The sequence below is a fragment of the Artibeus jamaicensis genome, unplaced genomic scaffold, assembly GCF_021234435.1.
Source record: "Artibeus jamaicensis isolate MK-2021 breed Jamaican fruit bat unplaced genomic scaffold, CSHL_Jam_final scaffold_847, whole genome shotgun sequence".
Taxonomy (NCBI): Eukaryota; Metazoa; Chordata; class Mammalia; order Chiroptera; family Phyllostomidae; genus Artibeus; species Artibeus jamaicensis.
In genome coordinates, this window is record NW_026522057.1 from 7794487 (window position 1) to 7820655 (window position 26169).

At 53.4% G+C, this 26169-nt stretch overlaps 1 protein-coding gene across 1 annotated transcript in view; it reads left to right on the forward strand.

The window, feature by feature from the left end:
* GRIK3 (glutamate ionotropic receptor kainate type subunit 3) overlaps positions 1-24939 on the forward strand; it is a 209613-nt gene extending 184674 nt beyond the window's left edge. The window contains exons 11-16 of the mRNA XM_037149722.2: positions 475-698; positions 4227-4345; positions 7102-7319; positions 18095-18317; positions 18828-19078; positions 21468-24939. Of these exons, the coding sequence (XP_037005617.2) occupies positions 475-698; positions 4227-4345; positions 7102-7319; positions 18095-18317; positions 18828-19078; positions 21468-21662 (1230 nt within the window). The 3' untranslated portion in view covers positions 21663-24939. The remainder of the gene's footprint in view (positions 1-474; positions 699-4226; positions 4346-7101; positions 7320-18094; positions 18318-18827; positions 19079-21467) is intronic.
* Positions 24940-26169: the final 1230 nt, after the last annotated feature.

Below are 26169 nucleotides of genomic sequence, written 5' to 3' on the forward strand. Positions count from 1 at the left end.
TAGTGGGGCGAAGCCATCAGGAAGTGTATAGGAGAGGAAAGCATTTAAATAAGGGCTGCTGTGGATTCCACGTCCTCTTCATGTTGTTTTGAAGGTACAAATAAAGAACACGAGTGACCTTTAAATGTTCTTAGGTTGCTGAACTGTATTTATTTGATAAAGCACCATTTTGAGAATAGACTACATGGTTACAGTTTTAATAGGGCTCCATTCTCTGCATGTTTATACCACAGTCCTTTCTCTCAAGGTCGTGAGCTCTGGGAGAACAGGAATTAAGTTCATCATTGTCTCCCCAGCACCCTGAGCATGGCCTGGACCAGAAGAAGGGTTAGTAAATGTTGAAACTGAAGAGTAGTTAAATGATCCAGGGCTCAGGCAACTGACTCCACTCCAAGGAGGGTGTTCTGTTCACTGCTAGTCCTAGGCTTTGCTCACAGTCTGTCTGTCTGTCTGTCTCTCTCTTTCTCATTGCAGAAAGCAGATCTGGCTGTGGCCCCCTTGACTATCACCCACGTCCGCGAGAAGGCCATTGACTTCTCCAAACCCTTCATGACGCTCGGTATTAGCATCCTGTATCGCAAGCCCAATGGCACCAACCCCAGTGTCTTCTCCTTCCTCAACCCTCTGTCCCCAGACATCTGGATGTATGTGCTCCTCGCCTACCTGGGTGTCAGCTGTGTCCTCTTTGTCATCGCCAGGTAAGGGCAATGCCATGGCTAGAGCTCTGGCCTGAGGTTGGAGGTTTAGGGAGCCAAGCAAGTCCCCACTCAGAGCACTGCTATACATACTCCCTTTTCCTTCTCTGCAGCTCAGGCCCCTTTATATCCCTTAAGGAATAGTCCATGGCCCACAAGCTTGAATCCCCCAGTCCTCATCCTGGTCTGTGTACATGACTCTGGAAGCAACACTTGTACCCCAGACCCTATGAACAGGCTTGGGGAGGTTAAGTTATTTCCCAGAGCTGCATCAGCTGGGCCAGGCACCCAGTACTGCAGACCTGGGTGCTTTGGGTAGCTCAGAATGTGGCTTAACACTTGAAAAAAGGACAGCATCACAAAGACTCACACACATGCACTCGTGCAGAAATGTGGCACCGTACATACCGACCTGTCTGTAAGACATGCTAGCCATACCCTTGCACACTTGGCTGTTCAAATGAGAGATGCTAGCGCATCCTTGTGGTGGATGGCAGGCGGAGGTAACTGGGGGCACGTTGAGCTCAGTGTTTACTGAGAGCCTCATATTGGCCAAGCATGTTGCTCTGTCTTTCACAGCCATTATACTATTTAATTCTCACAGCCTCCCATGAAGAGGAGATATCTGAGGCTCAGAAAGGCACTATCCTCGCCAAAGACATCCTAGCAATAAGTGACACATTCGGCATATGAACTGGAGTCACCAAGTGTTTTATCTACGATCCACATCTCTGGCCACCTGGACATCTGTCCTCTGCCTCTGCCCCGGTGGTTGGCTGCTGGGCCCAGCTCCCCGTCCCCTTCCCAGATGGGTCCTCTGCCCGTCCCACTAGCCTCCAGCCCAGCCTTTGCCCTGGTTTTTTTTTTCTTTTTCTTTTTTTTTTTCTTCTCTCTAAATCCTAACAAGGTACGAAGAGAGACTTCTCTGGAGAGGCAATTTGAGATCCAAGGACTTGGTTTTTCAGCCTTTTTTTTTCTCCTGGGTCTTCTTTGAAAACCTTTCCCCTACCCCACTCCCTTTAGCTCCCTCCTCCCGCACAGAGAAAGACCAAAGGGAAGGATGGCAGAGATGAAATTGTCCTGCCTCCAAAGCCCTCTGCTGCCTGCCGGCCTGGGGCTGCCTGCCTACTCAGCCCAGCCAGCAGCCCAGCCTGCCACAGAGAGGCCTTCATTAGGCCTCTTGTCTCTAATGGTCTAACAAGCCTTTGAAAGCCAGGAGCCACTCTCTGCAGCTCTCACCATAATTTTAGCAGCTCCAGCCAGCCTCTCAGCTCCCCTCCCCCTGGGAAACAGCTCAAGCTTTTCCAGCATCACTTCTGTCCATGTGATGTGCATCCCGTCCCCCTCCTATTCCTGGCCTTTCATCAGCTGCCGCAGCCAAGCCTGCTTTCCACCACATCCCTCCTGGCAAGGGAGGTAGAAAGCCAATTCCCGAGGTTAGGCTGGGGAGACTTTGGGGAAGAGACAGGATTCCTGGAGCTGCTGGAATGACACGGGACATGTGAGGACAAAGGAGAGGAACCAGGGCCTTGGCCACAGAGGGATGAACAGCATCCCAATAGTTGTCATGCTGTGTAGCACTCACAGAACACAGTTCACACGCGTCCTGTCAGATTGTTACTACAGGCCTGTGTGTCGGGCGTAGTTATTCCCTGCTTCAGAGAAGTGAAAACTGAGACTCAGATAGGCGAAGTCGTTGCCCAAAGTCACAAAGCTTTTTCTTGGTGGAGTTAGGCTTCAAATCATGACCCATCTGAGTTTAAATGAGGTGGAGGCTGGGGGGGTCGGACAGGGAGGATGAGGAAGTAAAGCAGGCTGAGTGGTGGGCAGCGGGAAGTGATGGGGACTGAAGCAAACTGGAGACACGCACCTGGCGAAAGGGGCGGCCAGTACCCGACTCCCACAGCTGCGCTGGGCAGGACGCTGCACCAGGGCTGCCGAATTCATGATTCTTAGAGAGTGAGTCAGGCTTTTAGGTGATACCTCTTGGCTGTTAGAGGTAGCCACAAATTCGATTTTTTGCAACACTGCCAGGGTCAAGCACAGCATGTCTGTATAGTGTGTGTGGCCCTTGGTCCCCTTCTCCATGTGGCCTGTGTCCTTTGGACTGCCCCATGCTGGCTGATGGCAAGCTGGACACAGCTGCTCAGAGATGGAATCTGTGAAGGTGGCAGGTCCCCAGACCCACCCAATGGCAGCTCTGGCTCGGCACAGGGCTTGTCCATTTTGCAAACAGTCCTGGCCTGGCTCATGCCTGCCACGAACCAGGGGTTTGGCATTGAGTAAGGCCTCTATGCCCCCAGGATATTCTGCTTCATGCCACACCGGCCATGCCAGCCTCTTAGCGACTTCCTCCGGGACCCCTCTCTCTGCAGCGCCCTCTGGCTTCCTCCGGCCTTCATTTCCTCACCTGGAGCTCCGGCTGGCTGTGCACAAAGGCCCCTCCAGTTACCAGAACTGCTCTTCCTTAGAAGACAGTGGGGGGCTTACAGTAACCATGTTTCCCTGTCATACATGCATTTGCATATCCAGGGAAAAGACGCTGAAAAATTATGTAACACATTGTTCTCTCCAGGGGGTGAGATCCCGGAGTACTTTCCCTTTCTCATTGTATTCTTCTGTGCTGTTTGACTATTTCAGGAAGAGTGTATCTTACTTTTTTCAATTTAAGTTTTTAAGTAATATACAAGTCATTCAAAAATATAAGTAAATAGTAAAAATAGTAATAAATAATAGTAAGTAAATAATACAAATAATGCAAAAAGTCCATTCTCATTTTTAAAATTTTATATAATACATATAAAGCAAAAAGGCTTCCCTAAAGCTCCTTCCGCCATTCTGATTTCCCTCCGCAGAGGAAAATACTGCCATTGTTTTGAATTGGATTCTTGCAGATACTTTATGTATTTATATACAAATGGACATAAAGAGGTAGAAAGCTGTGTCTTTGGCAATCTGTTTACATAAATGTGATCCTATTGTTCTTATTTTTATCTTTTTTAAACCAAACATCGTATGTTGGAGACCTTCTCTTGTTGGTACATCTACAAGTGGTTTTTTTTCCTCTTCCACCGGCGGCATGAGATTTCAAAGTGCGGCGAGGGCATCGTTTCCTCCGTCAGACCTGTGCTGAAGGACATTCCCGTTGTTTCCAGGGTTTTGCTCTTACAAACAACGCTTTGATAAACACCTCTGTGCACTTCTCTTTGCACTTATGTACTCATGTTTTTTCTAGGATGGCTAATGAGTCCCAGAATTGCTAGGTTGAAGGGCATGCTCACTTTTAATTTTAAGAGACACTGCTGAATTACTTTTATAACCAGCAAAAGCCACTAACAATAAAGCACACAACAAACCGGTCCTGATTTCCCGTCCCTGCCTCCCCAGCAGAACAATGAGGCAATTGATGCTAAAGTGGTCGCACATCAGTGTTTGCTAAACCACCCGCTGCCGCTGCCGTGATACCCACACCCCTTCCTCCCCCGCCCATCTCCCTGCAGCTCAGCCTCACTGCTCCCACTTCCCCTGCAGGTTCAGCCCTTACGAGTGGTATGACGCTCACCCCTGCAACCCTGGCTCCGAGGTGGTGGAAAACAACTTCACTCTGCTAAACAGCTTCTGGTTTGGAATGGGGTCCCTGATGCAGCAAGGTATGCACCCCCTCCCTGGGAGAGAGGGCCTCCTTTCCCCAGGAACCTCTTCTCCCTGATGGGGTGGGGCAGGGAGGGGTGCCGAACCTCTCTGGAGTCAGCAGAGTCAGCCCACCCTCCAGGACAGCCTCAGACCCACTGAGCCATCACGGGGTTGGAGACACCTGGACATCCAGGCGTGTGCCCTTGCCCCAGGTCCCCACCCCTCACCACTACTGTTTCTGGGCCTGCTCAGGTTCTAAGGCAGGGGTGTCAAACTCATTTCCACCAGGGGCCACCTCAGCTTTGTGGTTGCCTTCAAAGGCCGAACGTCATTGTGGGACTGTATAAATGTAATTAGTCCTTAACAGTTAAGCGAGAACTCGGCGCTGCTGCCAGGTAGAAACCAGGTGCTGGGCCGGATAAAACAAGGTGGGGGGCCGGATTCCGCCCACGGGCCTTGTGTTTGCCACCTTCGTTCTAAGGCTAAAGCAGATGAACCGCCCCCACCCATGTCACTCGGGCTCATCCCTGGTCCCTCCTGCTCCAGCTGAGGTGGACTCAGTGCATCCCTCTTGCAGGGGCTGACCCCACGGATGGCCTTGCCGCTGGAGACTCTGGCCAAACAAAGTCGGGCTGAGGATGGGTGGGGTGGTGACCGGAGGCAGGGAGGCCGCCGGGTGAGAGGCCATCGCAGGAATGAGATGATGGGACCTGAACTGGCGTGGGGACCAATGAGGGTAAAGCACGGGATGGGCTGAGAGAATTTCAGGGTGTAGCAGGGACAGGACTTGGTGACGGTCTGGCTGTGGGGAGCCTGGGAGGAGGAGGAAGGGTCAAGTCTGAAGTGGGGACTTTAGCCTGAGTGCATCAGAGCTGGGACACGCAGAAGGACACCGGGTTCTTCCATCCTCCTGAGGGAGGGCCAGTGCGCAGGACCTGACCCTGGGCGGCTGGCCCACCCTTGGCCAACTGCACAACTGCTCCAAGATCTCAGAAAGCAGCGCACCTGCTCCGGCCACGAGGAGCGTGGTGACAGGGGCTGGAGGTGGGCACAGGAAACTCCTCAGGGGAAACATGTGCCCTTTGCTTCTGCCTCTCACCCCAGAGCCTCTTATCCTGGGGGGTGGGGAAACCCAAATCTCCGCCTGTGATAGGGCCTCGCCGAGGCCCAGTGGGCGACAAAGCCGGGAGGGGGAGGGGCATGGGAAGGGAGAGGATCCGAAGAAAATGGCCTTGTCCCTCACTCATCTTTGTGTATCCTCAAGGCCCAGAACAAATCCTGGTCCTAATAGGCATCCGCCATGAAATGCTGAATGGATGGATGAATGAGTGGATGCGTGATATGACCCCACGTGTCCTGAGTGCCCACAACCCGCCACGCCCTGTGCTGGGCACTTGAATGAAGAAGGGTGAAGGAAGATCAATCTGCCCCCCACCTGATGATTTCCCAGCCATGGCAGAGCCGAGGGCAAGGACTTGGGCCTGAGTGAGGGTGCAACAGAGCCAGGCAAAGCTCACCAAGCAAACAATGAAAATAAGTCATTCTCCCTTTGGGGGGCAGCTCTATCCCTGGCTTGGAGCACAGTCTGCAGGAGGGCCAGGCAGGTGAGGCTGGGGGTGGGTGGCGGGGCGAGGAAGCTGAGGAGCCTTGGTGGGAAGTGACAGGCAGCCCTCAAGGGAAGTGCCTCATTCTGTCCCCACTATTAATGAGTGTCCTGAAGCCCCGCCTTGCTTCTTTGTCCATCATCTTTGTTCAGTGACAGTTGGGAGAGACCTGGGAGCCCTTCAATGCAGTAATAGCCTCTCTTCTTCCATCTCCTGCTGCTATTCAAAGCCTTGGCCCCTAGTGTATTCCCCGCGAGGTTTTGATTAGGAGGGAGAAAAATAGTTGTGTATTTGAAAACCTCTCCCTTGAGTGATTTCTTTGAGGGGAAAAAAAATCATCCATATCAAAGCAGACGCTTTTCAGATTGCAGGTCCAAATATTCTGGAAAGTTCAGGAGTCACTTGCTATTTAAATCTCTTGAAAGCCACCTAGTTAATTACTTCAGTTAGAAGGTTTCGCCTAAATTGTGCTCCACACCCAAGGTCAGGGAGGAAGCGTGATCCATCTCATCAAAGAGCTTCAAAACATGTTGATTTTTCTCCTCCTGCAAAGCACCGCATAGCAATCTTGTATTTGTATACCAATTGTATTTGCAATACAATTTCTCCTCAAATTATATCGTGGCAGTGTCGCTGGATCTGTGCGAGGCTGGGAAGAGGAAGGACAGCTGCTCCTGCTTTGCAGAGTCCCAGAGAGGGGAGTGTTTGGCACAACAGCACACGAGAGTTAGGAGCAGGATTCACTCAAGAGCCCAGGGGCCCTGACTCCAGGTGTTCAGAATAGGGGCCGCACGGAGTGTGAGGAAAGGCACCAGAGGGCCTGCGAAGCCCAGGAAATGCTGGGCAGGTGCTTGTTGTTCTAGAAGAGCTGCAGTCCTTAATTGTGGCCTGTATCAGAATCACCTGGAGGGCTTATCGACCCAGGTCACGCGGCCTCACCCCTGAAGTTACTGATTTAGTAAGTCCTGGGCTGGGCCTGAGAATGAGCATGTCCAGCAAGTTCCCAGGTGATGCCAATGCCGCTGGTCCAGGGCCCACACTTGGAGAAACGCTGGTCAAGGGGCAGGGGCTCGGCTTTCCTGACTAGCAGTGGAGTCTGTGACCCAGAGGACCCGAGCAGCCCTGGTCTGCGCATTGTCAGAGACCACCTGCCTCTTCCCTTCCCCCAGGGTCTGAACTGATGCCCAAAGCCCTGTCCACTCGCATCATCGGCGGCATCTGGTGGTTCTTCACGCTCATCATCATCTCCTCCTACACGGCCAACCTAGCCGCCTTTCTGACCGTGGAGCGCATGGAATCGCCTATCGACTCTGCTGATGACCTGGCCAAGCAAACCAAGATCGAGTATGGGGCTGTCAAGGACGGGGCCACCATGACCTTCTTCAAGGTGAGGCCCTCTCCCTCCCACTGCAGCGCCACAAGCTGACCCTTTGCTGTCCTTCACTAACCACACAGAGCCAAGAAATCCCTAGGGCGTAGTCCCTCCCTGTTGGGGACCAGTTAACTTTTGGGGGTTGAGGTGATGTGACCACCTGGGTGGGTCCCAGAACAGATCCTAGAAGTTTCTATACCTGGGGCAAGCAGAATGAGTGCACTTTATTTCCTTAAATCATCAGAGGGGTACAGGTGGGGAGATGAGGCTGGAGAGGGGGGAAGGAGAAGTGAGGCCAGATGCACAAACAGGCCCTGGGGCCAGCGGGTTTCCTGCCCTTGGCTTTGGCTCTCAGCGGCATCCATCTCCACAAGACTGGCCTGGGTTTGGGAGTCAGCTCTTCACCACTTAGAGGTCAGCAGCGGGTGCATCCTCCAAGGAAGAGAGGAGACTTAAAACTCCAAGTGTTTACAAGCATTCCTTAGCAGGTTACGCTCTTAGAATAACCAGAATAACCATGTCCGGATAAAGCCCCCATCACCTGCTCAGGTTACTCTTCTTGTAAGGATTTGGCCATGACTTTGCTGCTCCTCCTGCTTTGTAAGGTGTTGGCTGTGTTCCCAGTGTTTGTACACCTTCTACTGGAGTAACCAAGGGTTATGGGACTGGCTGGCCCTGAAAACCCGTAGCTGTAAATGTTCCTGTGGAAATGAAAGTGATAATAACAATAGTTGCCACCACCAAGAGCTCACAGTGAGCCAGGCACTGTACTAAAAGCTTGCCTCACTCAATCTTCCTGACAAATCCTGCGAGCAGGTGCTACAATTATTTCCACTCTACACATGTGGAAACTGAGGCTCAGAGTCGTTAAGGGGCTCAACCAAGCACCCAACGCTTCTTCAGCCAGACGCTGCCCCAGCTCTGCTGTCCTCCAAGGCCCATGGTCTAGCCAGAGGGGTTCCAAACTTTTGGCGTCTCTGGGCCACACAGTAAATACGTTGCAACACATAATCACACACAGAAAAATCTCATGTTTTAAGTAAATTTACAGTTTTGTGTTAGGCTGCAATTACAGCCATCCTGAGCTGCACACAGCCCACGGGCTGCAGAATGAAGCCCCCTGGTAGGCCGTGGTTCTCAGCTGTGAGTGAGCATCCAAATCGCCTGGGAGGCTGGGGTGAGCCCGGGTTGGTGGGCCTCCCTTTCAGAGTTTCTGGTTCGGTGGGGCCACGGTGGGGCCAAGAACGTACATTCCTACTGAGTTCCCAGGGAATTCTGAGGCTGCTGGTCAGGGCCCACACTTTGAGAACCATCGTCCCAGCTTTTCTCAGAAACGGTCAGGATCTGGGAACTCTGCGGCTATGGGTCCATTCGTTCAGTTATTTCTTTATTAGTCAATTGCTCTTGATCAGTCTGAAAGCCTGGGGTATGTCCTTCTCCTCTGGGTCCTGGCCCCCAGCCCCAGCCCTGGCCTCCTTCTAGGCTGAGCCTCTGAATGATGGATTGAACCTCCGATAGGCCTGGTGAGGAGAGCAGGAAGGGGCTGGGTGGGAAAGCCTTCTGCCTTTGGGGCAGCAGAGCCCCACTGGGACCCTCTCCCACCCCTACCTCTCCCGTGTCCCTCCTTAAGGATATAGGCTCCTGCTCAGCAAAGAGAAAAGGGCTCCCCTCTTGGATGTTGCTACTGCTACAGAGGAGCAAACGTGGCCTTCCTAAGGGTCACTGTCATGCATTTAGAGAGAAGGAAAGGGAAAAGCATGGTCACAGGCACGCTGGGAGCTCTCTAGGACCCTGTGTGTGTGTGTTCACAAGTGTGAGTAGTGTTTGAGTATGTGCTAGATGGATGTGTGCATGCAGCATGTAAATGTGCACTCAAGTATGTATGTGTGCACATCTGTGCCCACACAGAGTCTGCCTGTGTAGGAACGTGCATGTTTGTATGTGAACATGAGCGTCTGCACATATGTGTGTGTGTTGGTGAGCATATGTTTACATGCATCTCTGGGATCTGGGCATGTGGATATGTGCCTATGAGTGTGTGCCAGAGTGTCTACATGATACATGTGTGGGGAATATAGACATGCCTCTCTGTTTAAATAGGCCCATGAGTGTGCCTCAATTAGTGTGAGTGGGGGATGGGCCTGTGTGTGTAATAGCTTGTGTGTTTGTGGAATGGCCCACATATGTGTAATAGCTTGTGTGTGTGGCAGCCTCTGCGCACACATGTCTGCATGTGTGTGCGATGACGCGTTTGTGTGTGTGTGTGCCTCTGTGCCTGTGCTCAGGCTGCAGCCCAGCCCTGTGACTTGCCACGGCATCTCTCATGCATTACTCATGAGCAAGTCTCAAGCAGGGCTCCCCATCAAAGGGAAGCAGCATAAACACGGCCGGAGCAGCTCATTGCCGCTGATTGGATGTCCTCGCCTCCCTCCATGCTCAGATGCTCAGGCTGTCTTCCCAGAGCCCAGTCCCAGCTCCCCACAGAGCCGCTGTCCTCCGCATCAGGCAGTGCCTGCTGCAGCCTGCTCTGCCCTCACCTACCTTCCTTGCCACCAGTAGGGGGACACACAGCACCCTCCCAGAAGACCCCTGGGCAAATTTACTTCCTCCCCCACCTCCCCCCCAACCCCCCATAGTCACACCTCCCCTGCCCCAGGCCAGGTCATAGCCTCATTGTCACTTTCAGGTTAGAGCTGGAAGGAAACCTGAGTTTAACCTAGAAAAACAGAGGCCCAGAGGGGCTGGGTGATTTGCCCATGACCACACAGCCACTCAGTGGGGTATCCGGGATGTCAGGTCAAATGTCTGTCTGCACACGAAGGGCCCCCTCCCACACCCATCCTGGGGTCTTCTTGTGGCGGGGGTGTCCCTCTTCTGCCCGTGAGTGTATGTGCCAAGGCTGGCTCCGGGAGTACCCATAGGATGCACAGGAGACATTAACAAAGTCAACAACAATGGTAACATTTATTGAGCACTTACTAGGAGCCAGGCAAGATCCCAAGCACTTTACCTGTACAGTGGTTCCCCCTTACCTACGGACACACATTCCAAGCCCCCCAGCTGGTGTCTGAAACCACAGATGATAGCGAACCCTCATATATACTATGTTTTTCCCTAGACGTACATACAATTACAGCTTCTCCGGCATATCCAAATGGCCAACATCACTACACTTGAGCTTTGGGGCCGCTATTAAGTAAAATAAGGGTGACTTGAACACGAGGACCGCGATACCGGGACAGTCAGTCCGATAACGGAGGTGGCTGCTCAGTGAGTAGCGGGTGGGAGCACAGGAGGCATGAGCACACTGGACGGAGGGATGATTCACATTCTGCGGAGGACGCAGCCGGGCGGCTCTCCATTTCATCACACTACTCAGGACAATACGCAACTAAAACCTAGGAGTGGTTTATTTCTGGGGTTTTCTTCTTAGCATATTTGGACCGTAGTTGACTGAGGTGACTGAGACTGTGGAAAGTGAAACCATGGATAAGAGGGGATTGCGGTATCCACTCATATCATTCTCTCAGCGACATTAGGGGTTAGAGACTATTATTATATCATCTCCATTGTGCCCACGATGAAAGCAGGCTCAGAAAGTAATCTGAGTTAACCTCAACTTGCTATTTCACCATCAAGCATTTTACCATCGAGCTAGTGAAATGCAGAACAAGGATCTGAACCCCAGCCATCTGGCTCTAGTGCCTGTGCTCTTTGTCACAGGGTCTGTGTCACCTCTCTCAGGAGCCAGCCAGTCCAGGAGTCAGTTGGGGAAGAGTGAAGCCACAGTCAGTTGAGCCGGATCCCCAGCCTGGAACAGTCCTGATAACAAACAAGACAATCTAATAATCATGTATGTGTGTGTGTGTGTGTGTGTGTGTGTGTGCATGCCATTGTTGAATTAAAGCATGGGACTAAAATGTGACAGAAGCCAAATGGAGCAAATGCAAGAGCCCATGTTGAGGACAGGAACCAAGCAGGTGGCACCTCTGAATGTCCCAGAATCCAGGGCAGATGAACTTCAATTCTGTAGTTACCCTGTGTTCCTGCTTAGGCTGCAAACCATCTTTAAAAGCCTTGACCAGTGTGGCTGACCTTGACCTGTGTGGCTCAGTTGGTTGAGTGTTGTCCTTCAAAGCGAATGGTCACCAGTTCAATTCCCAGTCAGGGCATATGCTTGGGTTGCATGTTCAGTGCCTGGTCAGGGTGCGTAAAAGGGACAACCGACCGATGTTTCTCGCTCACATCAATGTCTCTCTCCCTTTCTCCTTCCCTCCTTTCCCCTCTCTATAAAAATAAGTAAATAAAAATTTTTTAAACTAAGAAGCCCCCAGGCTGAGAGTAGAACCCAGGGGAGAGAACCCGTTCCTGTCCAAAACCAGCAGCAGGAAGAGAGATTTTGGGCTTTCTCTCCTGGGGGAGCTCCAGATCCCTGGCCACGCCCCCACCCTGCAGCCCAGGAGGCTCGAGGCTAGAGACAGCCCCATCGTTCCAAAGAAACTTCATCTGAAGAGTTGGCAGGGAGCAGCAGACATCACAAACAGCGTCTCCTATGCTGTCCTCCCTCTGTCTTGGCAGATAAAAATTAATTAGGAGATGAAAAAGGAGGCCTTTGAAAGCACCGTTTGGCTGTAAAAATATGTAGGCAAAAAGTAAAGGAGAAAGTGGGGAAAGCGGGTTCTCTGTGGGGAGGGCTGGGCAGCTTTGAAGGGAGAGGAGGCGAGAAGACAGCTTCTCCCAGGACTTAGCCCTCTTTGGTGCCGGGGTGCAGGGGAGGCACATCACGTGTGGGTGGGACCGTGTACGAGGGACAGGAGCTGGGGGCCAAGAGTTTGAGGCTCTCTGGGTCCCTCGCATTGTCAAGCCCTCCCCCGTCTCACAGTCTTGCCCTGTCCCGGCACTGGAGCCTGCAAGGCACTCGGACAGGCCATTCAGTCCGCCACCACCCCTTCCAGCTGCTCAGCACTCTCACGTGATCCAGAGGGCTGGGGGCACTCCTGGATCTCAACTTCCTGTTCCTCCGGACCTGTCTGCTGGCCTCTCTGATGGTACCTTAGCCCTGCCTTCAGTCAGAAGTGGGGGTGGAAGACTGAAACACAGTGACAGGCAGAGCTCAGTAGGGTGCACCTGGCACAGTCAAGGCACATCAGTCTTAAAGTCAGACAGCGCAGGACTGAAGTCTTGGGTGTTGTCTCTGCTGGGTGACCTTGGGCAAGTCACATCACTTCTCTGAGTCTGAATCTTCTCACCTGAATGACGTGGGTACTGATTCTCACTGTGTGGCAATTAGCAAGAGGATGCAATGAGCTGCAGTATGTACGGTGGTTAGCCCAGTGCCAGGCACACAGGAACACGGAAGTTCAAGGCTCTCTCCTCTTGATGCTCCTCCCTTTGGCTGGTGCAAAAGACTGGGAAGCAGGCTGGACCCTTTTCTCCTATTGCCCCACAGTCCCAAAAAGGAGGACATTGGAAAGAGACCAGCCAGTGCACACCTGGAGACTCCACGTTTCCAGGTCATTCGGGATTGGGCCTTTGTTGAGGTCACTGGTGTCTCTACCATAGGATGGCCACCTGCTCCCGCACAGAGCTAAGTACCTGGGGGTCCTCAGGACAGAAGACACCCACAGCAGGCAGAGGAGCAGCGACAGGTGCAGGGGGAGGGCCAGGGATGCTGGGAAATTGCTGAAAATCACTCAGTTACTGAGCACCTCTCTGTGCCTGGGTTTTCTTATCTGTGAAATGGGTATAATAGCATCCTCCCTCCCAGAGTTGAGATGACTAAATGGGATAATTTATATAAACAGGTTAGAACTGCACCCGACACAGTACATGTGCCATAAACGCTGTTTTTATTGTTGATCATTGAAACCAGGGATACACTGACCTCTTCAATCCACAGACATAATTTTAAAGGCCATACATTGCTTATATATTTTTAACTAGTTGCCAGCATTTTAAAATTGGGAGATTCTTGCATTTAAAAACATTCGCATTTCTAGCTTTTTGAAAATGTGAAAGGCGGAGCATCACGGGGCTGGCTCTTCCACGAAGCACCAGCTGTCAGGCCGAGAGGCAGGGCTCTCTCTCGTTCACCAACATTCTGCTCAGCACTGTCTACCTACACCCGTCCCCAGTGTGGCTCCCGTCAGCATTTGCTGAGCATCGTGTCGTCATAATCTCTCGAAGCTCTGTACTGTGGAAATTATTACCCCCAATCTCTATATGAGCAAACTGAGCCTTAAAGAGGATTAAAGGGCCTCAAAGAGAAACAATGATGCCAGGCACTTACTGAGCACTTCACGGGCCCGCCTTTGTGTGGTGGAAAGCCCCCATTTTACAGATGTGGAAAGTGAGGCTCAGAGGTGTGTTGTCACTTGCCTGCCTGCAGTTACAGAAGGAGCTAGGGTATAAAACCAGAGTTCCTGCGATGGGGCTGGCCCCTCCCACTGCCGCTGCCACCACCGCAGCCTGCAGACCTCGCCGGCCGACTCCCCACTGGAGGGACCAGCCTGCAGCCCCACACAGGCAAACCTCAGGGTCACGTGCAGACAGACGGCAGGGGCCGCTGGGCTGGAGGGTCAGCCAGTCTGTCCCAGCCAGGCAGGCAGAAGCCGCAGACTTAGGAAAACCTCCTGGTGCCCAAGGAAATAAGCCAAGAGACATGATTAACTGCTCGAGGATGGGGATCTGATAAAGCCGAAGACTCCACGCCCAGGGATAAGAAAGCCAATTACTTTGGGAAAGGTCTCCCATTCAACGTGGAAAATACCCCCGGTCTCGCATGGAATCACACTGCCGCTGTCTCCCCACACACGCTCCCTGGGACCCAGCTCCCTTCGGAATAGATATATATTTATATATACCTACATACATTTTTCTTGTACAGAAATGTTAAATTCTCAAGATTAAGTATCTTCAGTTGAGGAAAATCAATTTACTTCTTTGAAGAGGCTGGAATTGAAAGTCGTGTGCCTGAAACTTACTTTCTTGCCAATTTTACTGATAAAAAAAGTCTCTTCGTTCTGGCACATCTCCCTGTATTGGCTGCTCCAAATGATTCCATTAATTGATCTGGGTGGCTGGGCCTGAAGCGATGCTTACTAAGGTTCCCAGTGAAACTGGGGTGGGAAGGATGACTCAGGAAACCATAGGCATGTGCGTCTGTTCCCTGGGGTGGTGACCAGAGGAACTTAGGGCTCTGGTGGTCAGGCCCGGGGAGATGGGGAAAAGGCCTGAGATCCCAGGAGGGACCCCCCGCTGTATCCCTCCTCGTCTCATCCATGCCAGAGGGAAACTTTTTGGTGATGTGCCCAGAATCAGAATCACAGATGGACAGAACTTAAGGGAGACAGAGACCATGAGTGGATGTGTTTAAAAATGGGGTCCCAAGACATAGGACAAGCACAGTGGGTGGCCATTCTACGGAAGTAGACTTCAGACCCATCTGCCTATAGGTGACTGAGGTAGTACATTTGTTGACCCTGAACCTGAAGCTGGCAGACAACAACCGCCTGAAACCAGCGTCACAGCCAGCTTCCTGTTCCTTTACCACCAGAGGCTTTCGTGTGTCTTTCTTCAAAGTCTGGTGGCCTTGATGCTCCCTCCAGCCCCACTGGAAATTTCTGTCTCCTTTTATGATGTAGTGTTACTGGAAAGAGCATATGTTTTGATGTCGGGCGTGCCTATGTATAGAAGGGATGGCATGCTGGGGGGAGGATACAGGGAGGAGTTTGCAGAATAAGAACAAGCTCTTCTACTATTCTGAGACAGAAGGAGTGGGACAGGACTCCCTGAATGGTTCATTTCAAGTGACTTTTGTCAGGCTCGAGATTTTACCAGTGGCTGACTATGTGCGTGGAAGGGTGAGTGGGTAAGATGGGTGAGGTGGAGAGGTGTGTGGATGGATGGACAGGTGGTTGACTAGATGGATGAATGAATGGATAGACAGGTAAAGGGCTAAGTGGGCAGTTGGATAGTTAGTTGAGTAACTTAGTGTATAGATGCTGTGTGAGCGAATGGGCGAGAACCTGAACATGATGAATGAAGGACAGTGGGTGGATGGAGGGGTGGAGGGACGGATGGATTGCAGGCATGCATTGGAGGTGTGAAGGGAGCCCTGCTGCTCTCATCAGCCCCTGGTTCCCAGCTCTGGTAGAAGGAGGATTTGGAGAGCAGGGAGGACGGATGGGAAAGGAGCTGAGGGTGGGAAAATAGTATTTAGCCACCACAACCAGGAGGGCAGAGTATCTGTGGAGCATGTGTGCCTGGTAAGCGGGGATGATAGGCCTTGGATATCCGATTAACGGAGTAGTTAGCACTGATTATCTGAAGAACAAAACAACTATACTGAGAACAGAAATAGCTTGTGTATGTGAGGGTGTATCAGTTATCTGTGGCTGCATAACAAATTGACCAACACTTAGTGCCTTAAAACATTGTGATCTCCTAGTCTGTGGGTCAGGGTTCAGCACAGCTTGATTGAGTCCCCTTGGCTGGTGTCCCACTGGCTGGATTCAAGGTGTTGGCTAACACTGCAGTCATCCCGGGGCTCTGATTCCAAACTCCCTGGCCTGGCTCTTGGTGGGATTCAGTTCCTCCTTGGCTGTCAGCTGGAGGGTGTCCATTCTCCACTGACCACTTGCTGGAGGCTGCCCTTCGTTCCTTGTCTTGTGGGCCTCTCTGTGGGCAACTCACAACACAGCAGCTGCTGGCTTCCATCAGGGCAGCGAGAGAGCACAGCAGGATGACAGTTCAGTCGCATGTAACCTAATCTCCAGAGTGACATCCCATAGCTACTGGGGGGAGTTAAAAGCAAGTCTTGATGTCTAACTCACATCCAGGGGTAGGACTGAGTCCCAGTGACAGAGGTCACTGGAGCCATAGAGAAGCTTCCTGCCACAGAGAATCTGGGCAGGAAAGGTAGCAGAGTAAGAAAGGACCTGAGAGATGAAAGAGCCTGGGAGTGGAGGAGGTATCTGACTATCAGAGATTGTCTACAAAATAAGAAATGTCTGGTGAGTCAGAAGAGCTAGACATTGGGAAAGTTTTTAAGGGCAATAGTGGAGGAGGGGCATCTGGGCTATAGGAGGAGCTGAGGTGGAGGAGTAGCTGAGAAGATGGACTAGCAGGAGAGAACAGAAGGTTTGGAGGCAAGAGTTGCAGAGGTAAGAGTAACAATGGAGGTGGAGTAGCTGGAGAGCAGAAAGAGCTGAAAACAGGAGAAAGGCTGAGGCCCGAGGGGAGCTGGGAACAGCCAGCTTGTGCTCTGGTAGAACCCACTGAAGCTCCAGGGACCCAAGCCCTGCCAGGCCTTTGGTTTTGGGGGCAGATACATTTGCAGGTGGGGGAGCAGTGGCTTGTCTGTGAATGTGTCCCCAGAACCTGTGCCCAAAGAAGCTATCACTGGTACTTGACAGAATCTGGGCTCAGATGGAATTCCAAGTGGGGTCCTACCTGAGGCTTTGGGGGCCTCCCCTCCCCCTGGCGTGCCCGAGTCTACAGGAGCCAGTTTCCGAGGGGACAGTCCTCACAGAGCTAGGAAGCACCTGGAGAGCAGAAGGTACACTTTCCTCCCAGCCTCTCCCCACCCCCACTGTCCACTCCTGGCAGACACAGTTCCTTCCCCATCTCCTGTCCATCCCCCAGCTCTGTGCCAGCCTGTTTGAGCACATCCGTGCCGTCACGCACACTGGAGCCAGGCCGGGTGCCAGTCAGACAGGCCTACATCACAGACAGGCACAGCCGGACTTGGAAACTGCTGGCCCGGTGGGGCCTGTGGAGCCACCTGCTCCCCTGGGATCGGCGGGGGCAGGGCCCATCCCTGCGGGGAGCACTATATTCATAAGAAATCTCATGAAGGCCACCCACCCTGGTCTGCCCAGTCTCCTCAGCAGCAGGGGACATTCGGTGTCAGCCCCCTGTCCCCGCCCCAGTGCCCTCTCTGTGTCTCCCCAGCCAGGCAGCGGAAGCACAGCAGCCCACCCACCAGGTCTTAGGGACACTGGTTCTACTCATGCAGCAGCATCTAGGCCGGGAGGCTCTGGGGGCCGAGGGGCAGGGCCGCCTCTCCCCGTCCTGGAGTTCTCACCCTGCTTCTCTCTCACTGCGGTAAAGTGGAACATGAACCCTCCCCTCAGACAAAATCTTCCCGAGACACAGTGCACTGAGGGTGACGTGGGGGGCCCAAAACCCACGAGCTTTGCCCTCATTGCCATCCACCTCTCCCTCTGTACTCTCACAGTGGTTTCTGTGAGGCAGTGCTGCTCAGTGGTTAGGAGCATGGGCCCTGGAGCCAGAAGGTCTGGGTTTCAAGCCTGGCATTGCCCCTTGGTATCTGGGTGACTTTAGGCAAGTTACTTAGTCATGCCTCAGTTTCCCCATCTCCAACATGGGGCTAATGTACCTGCCTCCTATGCTTGCTGTGAAGAGTCAATGAATAAACGTGGTTAAGCACTTAGAATAGTGCCTGCACATATAACTATTTGATACATAAATGGAGAAAGAAAATTAATTTTGTAAAAGTCATCATGAAAATCCCTTGTGCCATAGCAAAGAGCCAGAGGTTTCCAGAGAGGTGGGCCTGCATCTGAATCTTGGCTTTGTCACTCACCAGCCCAGTGTTTGGGGACCTGCCCTCCTAGGGCCTCAGTGTCTGCATATGAGCAATGGGTGGCGCCCCCTCACACTGAGCCCCGTGGGCAGACCTCCCTGCCCGGGGCCCTGCCAGGCGGGGTGCGCGGTGCTTGGTCCCTGGTAACTGTGTGTGTATGGCCCCTCCCCTCGTGGCCCAGAAATCCAAGATCTCCACCTTCGAGAAGATGTGGGCCTTCATGAGCAGCAAGCCCTCGGCGCTGGTGAAGAACAACGAGGAGGGCATCCAGAGGACGCTGACGGCGGACTACGCGCTGCTCATGGAGTCCACCACCATCGAGTATGTCACCCAGAGGAACTGCAACCTCACCCAGATCGGGGGCCTCATCGACTCCAAGGGCTACGGCATCGGCACGCCCATGGGTGAGCAAGAGGCTACGGGGTGGGGGGGGGGAGGCGGGGCGGGGCCCCCCATCTCCTCCCACACACAGTCTCCTGCTCCTACTCCCAGCTCACCCCACTGAGCCTACAGAGGTGGCATTTCCTCTGCCCAGAGATGAAGGGGTGGAGCCACGTACCTTGTGAGGTGAGCCCTGGCCTAAGCAGAGAACTTGGGCAAACCCAGAGGTGGGGACCGTTCAGAGGTCACACCTGCGCTCCCTGGCCTGACCCCTGTGGAGACAGCCCTGACACAGTGTGCCATCCAGGGGCCTGTGAAAACAGGGACCCAGAGGGAAGACTCCCTGCCTCAGGGGAGGACCCTCCCGCCCACCCAGATGCATATAGAAAGAGAGAACTTCTGGCAACAGGCTCCCCCTTTTCGTGAGCTCACCAAGAGGGCCAGTGATGGTGGCCGACACCGGCCGGAGTGTCGTCAGGGGCTCACGGGCTGGATCGAGTGCCGCCGACATCCGTCCCCTCTCCCCACCACAGGCTCCCCGTACCGGGACAAGATCACCATCGCCATCCTGCAGCTGCAGGAGGAGGACAAGCTGCACATCATGAAGGAGAAGTGGTGGCGGGGCAGCGGCTGTCCCGAGGAGGAGAACAAAGAGGCCAGCGCCCTGGGCATCCAGAAGATCGGGGGCATCTTCATCGTGCTGGCCGCTGGGCTGGTGCTGTCAGTGCTGGTGGCCGTGGGCGAGTTCGTGTACAAGCTCCGCAAAACAGCAGAGCGAGAGCAGGTGAGCCCCTCTCACGGGTGCCTGTGGGAGAGAGGGAGGGAGATGGCAGACAGGGACTGTGCTGGTGTCACACCTCCTGTGTGCCAGGCACGTGGCAGTGGCAGGCCCCGCTCTCATCAGAGCACCAGGAAGCCTGGCCAGTCCCACCCTCCTGTCCCACCCACACCAGTGGGCGCACCTGCCCATCCCTGCGGCTCCCTCCCAGGCTCAGCCCCGCGGTCTCTAGCTGGACCACGCAACAGCCTCCGGTCTGGCCTTCCTGCCTCCACGCTTCTCTCTTCTCCCCGCCCTCCATCCACAGCCAGTGCCCTGCTTAAAACTTGACTCAAACCATGCCCTTCCCCTGTGTAGAACCCTCCAGGGTAATTACTGAAGCTGGGTGATGGTTACCTAGGGGTTCATTATACTGTTCTCTCTACTGCCTGTATTGGGAAATTTCCGTAATTAAAAGTTTAAAAAAGAAAAGGGTTCAGAGGCCCAGCCCAAGTGCTTCAGATGGGAGAACGTGTCTGATTCATCCAAGCCGGGCTGGTCAGTGGCTTTGGGTCCTGAGAGCAAGTTAGAATCACAGGGAGAGAGCGTTTTAAGTGCTAATGTCCTGGCCTCACTCCCAGAGACTCTGTTTTAACTGCTCTGTAGCAGAGCCTGGCACTGGCATCTTAAGAAAGTGTGCAGGGTGGTTTCAATGAGCACCTGGGCTGAGGCCGCTGTGCAGGGGGAAAGCACCTCTCACAGTGAAGCTCAAAGCCATACACGGCCCGTGCAGAAAGAGGCTGTAGTTAAGTCCTGTGTGTGGGGACCGTTCAAAGCAGCCAGCTTTTTACGTCCATCAGAAATGAAGTGGAGGCCGTTATAACCAGGAAGCCTGAGTCAGCCGTGCACCCACCAGAAGTGGCCAAAGATGTGGTTGTCTTTACAAAGATGTTTGTTGAAATATAAATTATCGCATAAAAAAACTAGGAAAAAAACTCAATGTCCAGTAATCAGGAGCAGCTAAAAAAAATAAGATATATTTTTTAAAAAGCAAACTCTTCAGGAATTGCCATTGTCATTGGAATTAAATTCCACCAAGAAGCCCACTGGATCTAGTCCTTGCCCACCTCTGCTCTGGCCTCCTCCCCCCCCTTCTCCACCCCACGCGCACCAGCCTCCCTTTTGGTCCTTGATGCATCAGACGTGGTCCAGCCTGGGGCCCTTCGCACGGGCCGTCCTGTCCACCTCAGGCGGTCTTCCCCCGGAGTGCCGTGTTCTGGGCATCTTCTGGTCACTCAGTTTCCGCTCAGCTGTCACCTCTCAGTAGCCTCCCCACCTGTCCCTACTTGCAACCCCTCTGTAACCCGCTTCACTGCTCTATTCTTCATCATAGGTATCGCTATCTGACATTGTTTGTTTACACGTATATTATCTGCTTTTATCCCATCATTAGGCCACAAGCCCCCAGAAGGTAGGGAGTGTATCTGTCATTTTCACTGCTGAATGCCTAACGCCTAGAATAGTGCCTGGCGCAGAGAAGGGGCTCAAACGATATTTTCAGAACAAAGAAAGGGAGGTGAGGGCTGATGTTGTGTTTGGTGGGTGAACGAGGAGAAGCTTGGCGAGGCCACACAGCTGGTAAGAGGGAGAACAGAAGTCAAATGCAGGTCCCATCCCCCACACCACAGAGCCTTCGTACGAGCTGTCTTGCTGCTGATGCTCTGAGTTCACTGGGTAAACTGAGGCACTGGCAGTCCCCGTGGCCTTCCAGGCAAGCTGCAGGACAACCTCTGCCATCAGATACCCGTGAGGGATGCTGCACTTCTGCTGTCCCTCTCGGGGACTCACAGGGACTTTGTGGCCAGAGGAGGCCACTGCCACCCCACTGCCCTTCAGGGACCTACCTCCCAGATGCCCACCTTGAGAAACACATGCTGGGCTTCCCCGAGTGAGAACACGGTGACTGTGCCCTTAGCTGGAAGTCCTCCCAGGAGAGGGGTCACCCACACATTCGTCAGGTGTATCTTAAACCCAGACGCTGGGCGAAGACTAGTGCCCGGGGCTGGGCTCCTGTGGAGGAAACTGGCTGGTTCCCGCTCTCATCACCCAGTGGGGAAAAGTTAGGTCGAGTCTTCAAACTTTAGTGTGTATGCCACTCAGAGCTTCGGTTTGCTCATCTGTAAAACGGGAGTAAGAGGACACTACCTGCCCTGTGACCTTACTCTCCAAACAAGACTGTGATGCTCCATAGGCTGCTATACAAACTAATCATCCTGCGGAGAGCAGGGGGTGGGTGGGGTGACAGGTAAGAGAGACCTGGTGGCCTTAGCATAGGCTCAGGAGCAAGGGCAAGAGTTGGCCGGAGGTGCAGGGACGGCCTCACCCATCTGCCCTTTTCCTCCCACCCGCACCCCAGCGTTCCTTCTGCAGCACCGTGGCCGACGAGATCCGTTTCTCCCTCACCTGCCAGCGTCGGGTCAAGCACAAGCCGCAGCCTCCCATGATGGTCAAGACAGACGCCGTCATCAACATGCACACGTTCAATGATCGCCGGCTTCCGGGCAAGGACAGCATGACCTGCAGCACATCGCTGGCCCCCGTGTTCCCCTAAGCACTGGTAGGGCGGGGACCGCCGGCCTGAAGGGCAGGATGGAGGAAAACAAAGGAAACTGGAAGGAACGTCCCCTGTCCCCACACTGGGCTTGGGGACCAGAGCTGCTGCCTGCTCTTTGGGCCAGGAGCCCTCTGCCCTTACCTCCTGGGAAACCAGCAGGCCCCCAGGCCAGCTGCTTGGGCTTCACTCTCTTCCTATTTCTTCTATGGGTTTCTAAAGCTGCCAGCCAAGACAGCCAAGGCCAAAGGAAGCACATGCCTCTCTCGGGCCAAACTCACCTGCCCCTCAACTTTCCTCCACAGTCAGAAGTTCCTACCACGGCCCCGCAGAGGCCAAAGAAAATAGAAACCACTCTTTTATCGCCACTCCTTCCCCCTGAGCCCGGGTCCCCTGGGGCTTGACTGAGAGACCAGAGACACAAACCCTGGGCATCGTAAGGATGGTACAGCTGGGCTGCCAGTGGCAGCTGAAGATGGAGGACGGCCACCCCCCATGCCTGGGAAGACTCCCTCCCCGCAGGGCTGCTCACATGGTTCTGAACTCCTGGACTTAGCACCGCCTGTGGCAGCCTCTGTTTGGGCAAAGTTGAAGGCAGAGGACTCCATAGGGGAAAAGAGGATTTGGGGTCTGGAAGAGAGGAGAATGCACAGAGGCAGGAATTCTAACAGACCATGTCCAGTGGCCCCCGCTTCTCTGGAAGAGTGGGGGAGTGGTCGGAGAAAATTCTTCTCCACTTTCTGGCCAGAGGAGAGAAGACCCCCTGAACCTCTCAAAAAGGAGGCTGCCCAGAGACTCAGCCAATAGTTGAAGCCCAGAGGGACCGCGGATTCCGTGGAAATTCCATATGCCCCTCAAGTCATCGGATCTTATTTTGCTGGTTCCCAAGCTGTTTTTAAACCCTGGTGGCATTAGGGACCTTGGACTCTTTGCCACATAGTCATCAGCAACTTCCTGTTCCTGGCCAGTTGGCCTTGAGACCCTCGGTCATCTTGGGAGAAGAGTGGCCTAGGTTAAAGGGAAAGTCAAGTCAGGCCCCTCAGAAGAGGGGGCCAGGCCCTACTGCACAGGCTAACTTTGGGGTAGATGGGGAGAACTAGGGGGGCCCCAAAGAACTCCCAGCCTCCTGGACTTGCCAAACCTGAAGATATACCCCCAAAGTGAAAGGTTTTAGGGGCAGGATATCATGGCTGGTAGAGACCCCAAGGGTGGGAAGAGAGAAGCTGCCTCCTGGAGAAATAACCAAAGAGCCCGTCCAGAGACACAAGGCAACCCTGGCCCTGGTCTCTTGTCCAGAGCAGCCGGGACCTTGTGGGACTTGGGGGTCCAGCAGAGAAGTGGTAGCAGATGGGGTACCAGTGAGGGGTACACCAAATGACCTGTGGATTCCAGCTAGCTGTGATGCACGCTCTAAAGGTCTGTGACTAAGATTCTGGAAAACGAGACACAGAAGGGTTAGGAGCAAAGTGTCCTTAAAGAGAATGTGGTGGGCCTGCAGGGCTTCCCACAGCCAAGGGCAGAGGGCAGTCTTCGAGCAGGGGAAGTGGACAGGTGATTCTGGACAACCCAGGAGCACCAGCCACCCCCTCCCACCTCTCTCCTGTTTCTGCTTGAGGGGCCTCGTTTTAGGGAGGAGCTACATTTAGGTCTCAAGGACCTTCTCGGCTGGGGCGAAGGGTAATCTCTAGCTCCCCCAGGAACTTCCAAAGCAGGAGAGCACAGTGGACTCACGTGACAAGTACTGTTCGTCCTGGGAGCTGCGAGCTGCAGGACCAAAGCAGCTGGTTCCCAGAATCAGAGCAACTCCGCCTGGCTGTGTGCGCTGGAGGCGGGAGAAGAGGCCAGACGTGCAGCGGAGCTGACACATGTAAAGATAGGAAAAGCCATGTTGTCGTGAGCTTCTGGGTGCAGGGGTGTGTGTGTTCATAAGTGTGAGTCTGTGTCTTGTATGTGTGAGTTTGGGGGCCGGGGGAGAAGGACAGATTTGGATATATCCACAGTCCAGGGCAGGCAATAATAGGAGAACTCTTTGGGTTCTGCTGCGTGCATATGTACACATGTGAGCATGTGTGTGAATTGGGGATGAGGGGGACCACTCTGGACAGGCAGCAGAGCTCTATACCTGTAAAAGCAGGAGAAGCCATGTCATAGTGGGGTTCTGGTGAGTATATGTATATATACATGCATGCACGAGTATGTGTGTTTGTGCATGCATGTGCATTTGTGCACCCAATGGCAGAGGTGGAGGACAGGATAAAACCTGCAGCATTGCCAAATATGTTTTAGAGGAGAAGCCATGTCACCAGGGGGTCCACATGTGAGCACATGTGCACAGGCATGTGTGGGCCTGTGTGTGCAGCAGAGAGCACGACAGAGGACAAAACCAGACAGACCTGCAGCGAGGTCATGTGTGAGCCTGTTGTATGTGAGGAGCCAGGGGGAACTGGAGTTTGTGAGTGTGCGTAGGCTCACACATGTGTTCAGATGCACGAGTATGTTCCAGCTCACTGCAGGAGCAGAGACGGACAATCAGGAAAGCAGGGAACCAGGGTCTGCTGGCACTGCTGTCACGGGGACAGGTCTTTTGTCACAAAGATTTGCTGAGATTGTCTAGGCATAGGCACAGGGAGACTGGCCAAGTGCGGGCAAAACTTCAGGGACTCGTGGCTGGTGACTCCTTTGCTCTAGGCAGAGTGCCGTGTTTGAAGGGGAAAATGACATATTTTTGCAATTTCCAGGTAACAGGATACTAATGAAAGTATTTGCCCATTTGCTATCATCAACCACTAGTAAGGCACAGTAAACACTGTCCTTCATCCGATAGAATTTTTTGCACACGCCCACATCCATACTCATATCACACACTCGCGCGTGCGCCTCTGTGTATAACTCTCCGTGAACATGTGTCTTGCTGAGGCTGTGCACATAGACTGTGATGAGAGACAGGAAAGGCAGCAGCATGGGCTAGGAAGACTTTCATCAAAGGAGTAAAGAACGGAGGACGTCAGAGATGCAGTTGAGTTAGGGGAGTCCCCCAAAGGCACTGAAATGATTTTGGGGGCTCCAAAATGGAAGTGGGATGACATGCTGCCTGATCTTCCCTCCCACTTGAGCCTTATGTCCATATGTGTGGCTAATGTTCAACTTCTGGCTGATGTCCTGTGTTTGTCTTTGAGACCAGCCCAAGGTTCAGAGTGCAGTGGAAACCGCTTCTGCCCAAGTGTGAGCTGTGTCTGTCCCAGGTACTAAAGGTTCTGCTACATCTGGGGGGTGGGGGGTGGAGAAAGTGTTCCCAGCAAGGCGGACCATGTAGAGTCCAAGTTTGGGCCCACCTGCCAGTGGGTGTGGACAGCGCTCCAACGGGTACATGCAGGTGCATGCACAGAGGCACTGAGCTCCAGGGTTGAGAGTGATGGGGTCCTGTAAACACTGGTTTGGATAGAGCAGAGGATGGAACTTGCCTGAGCAGATGCTAGACTCTCCCTGTCTGGCCGAACAGAGTGCCCCCACCTTCCACCCCCGTCTCCCACTTCAGAATGCCAGTGCCTCCTCTCAACCTGCTCACATTGGCCAAGTTGAGGGGCAGCAGGGAGGAGAAACACATACACCCCACCATGACCCTTGGGCTTTTGAACAATGAGCCCTCCTCTCTCTCCCCATGACCTGTTACTGGTCTCCCTGCTGTGGCTGCTCAGACCCCCCAACACAGCCAAGACACTGCCTCAACTGGCGGAGCAGAGCACTGTGGCTAGACCAGGCGCTGGCAGGGGGCTGGCAGCAGTAGGTGGAGCCTCCAAGTGGCTAGAGGCCACTCCCCCTCCTGGAGCTCTGGGAAGGCGGAAGTCCAACCAGGACAGTTAGAAGCTCCCTCCCTGCCTTCTTTTCCAGGGAGTGCTGTGTGGGGGCTTGCAACTGCTTCCTCACTCAGCATGAAGCTGATCCCTCCCCAAGCCATCCCCAGCTATATGCACAAACATCTGGAAGCAGACTGAACTCTGGCCCACGCCCAGAATGGTCCTGTGTGGAGCGCCATCTGGAAGGGCCTAGCTCTGGTCAAAATTGCTGTATGGACTTAACACCTGGGACCAGCCCAGCCCCCTAGACAGATGCAAAGAATGAGCCCAACACTGTAGACAGGTCTCTGGAATAGACACATCTGGAACAGTCTCCCGAGTTGGGAGGACACATTGGGAATGGGCCCCACCGCTCGCCACTGCGGAGGGCCCTGACCTCTGTCCCCGTGCAGGTTTCACGCCTTCATGTCCATCTTGCATTTGCCCTGAGTTAAAATGTCAAAGCTGAGGCCATATGTGAAGTCACAAAACTGTTTTTGGTAGAAGGTGAATATTCTGTACACTATATATATGAATGTAAAAATATATATATATGCTGTATATATATATATGCACAGTGTATATATGACCTGTAGCCCATGTGTATACGCACCCCTCCCTGCACGTCTGCACACGGAGTGTACATAACCCAGCCAGTATGGGTGGGGACCAGG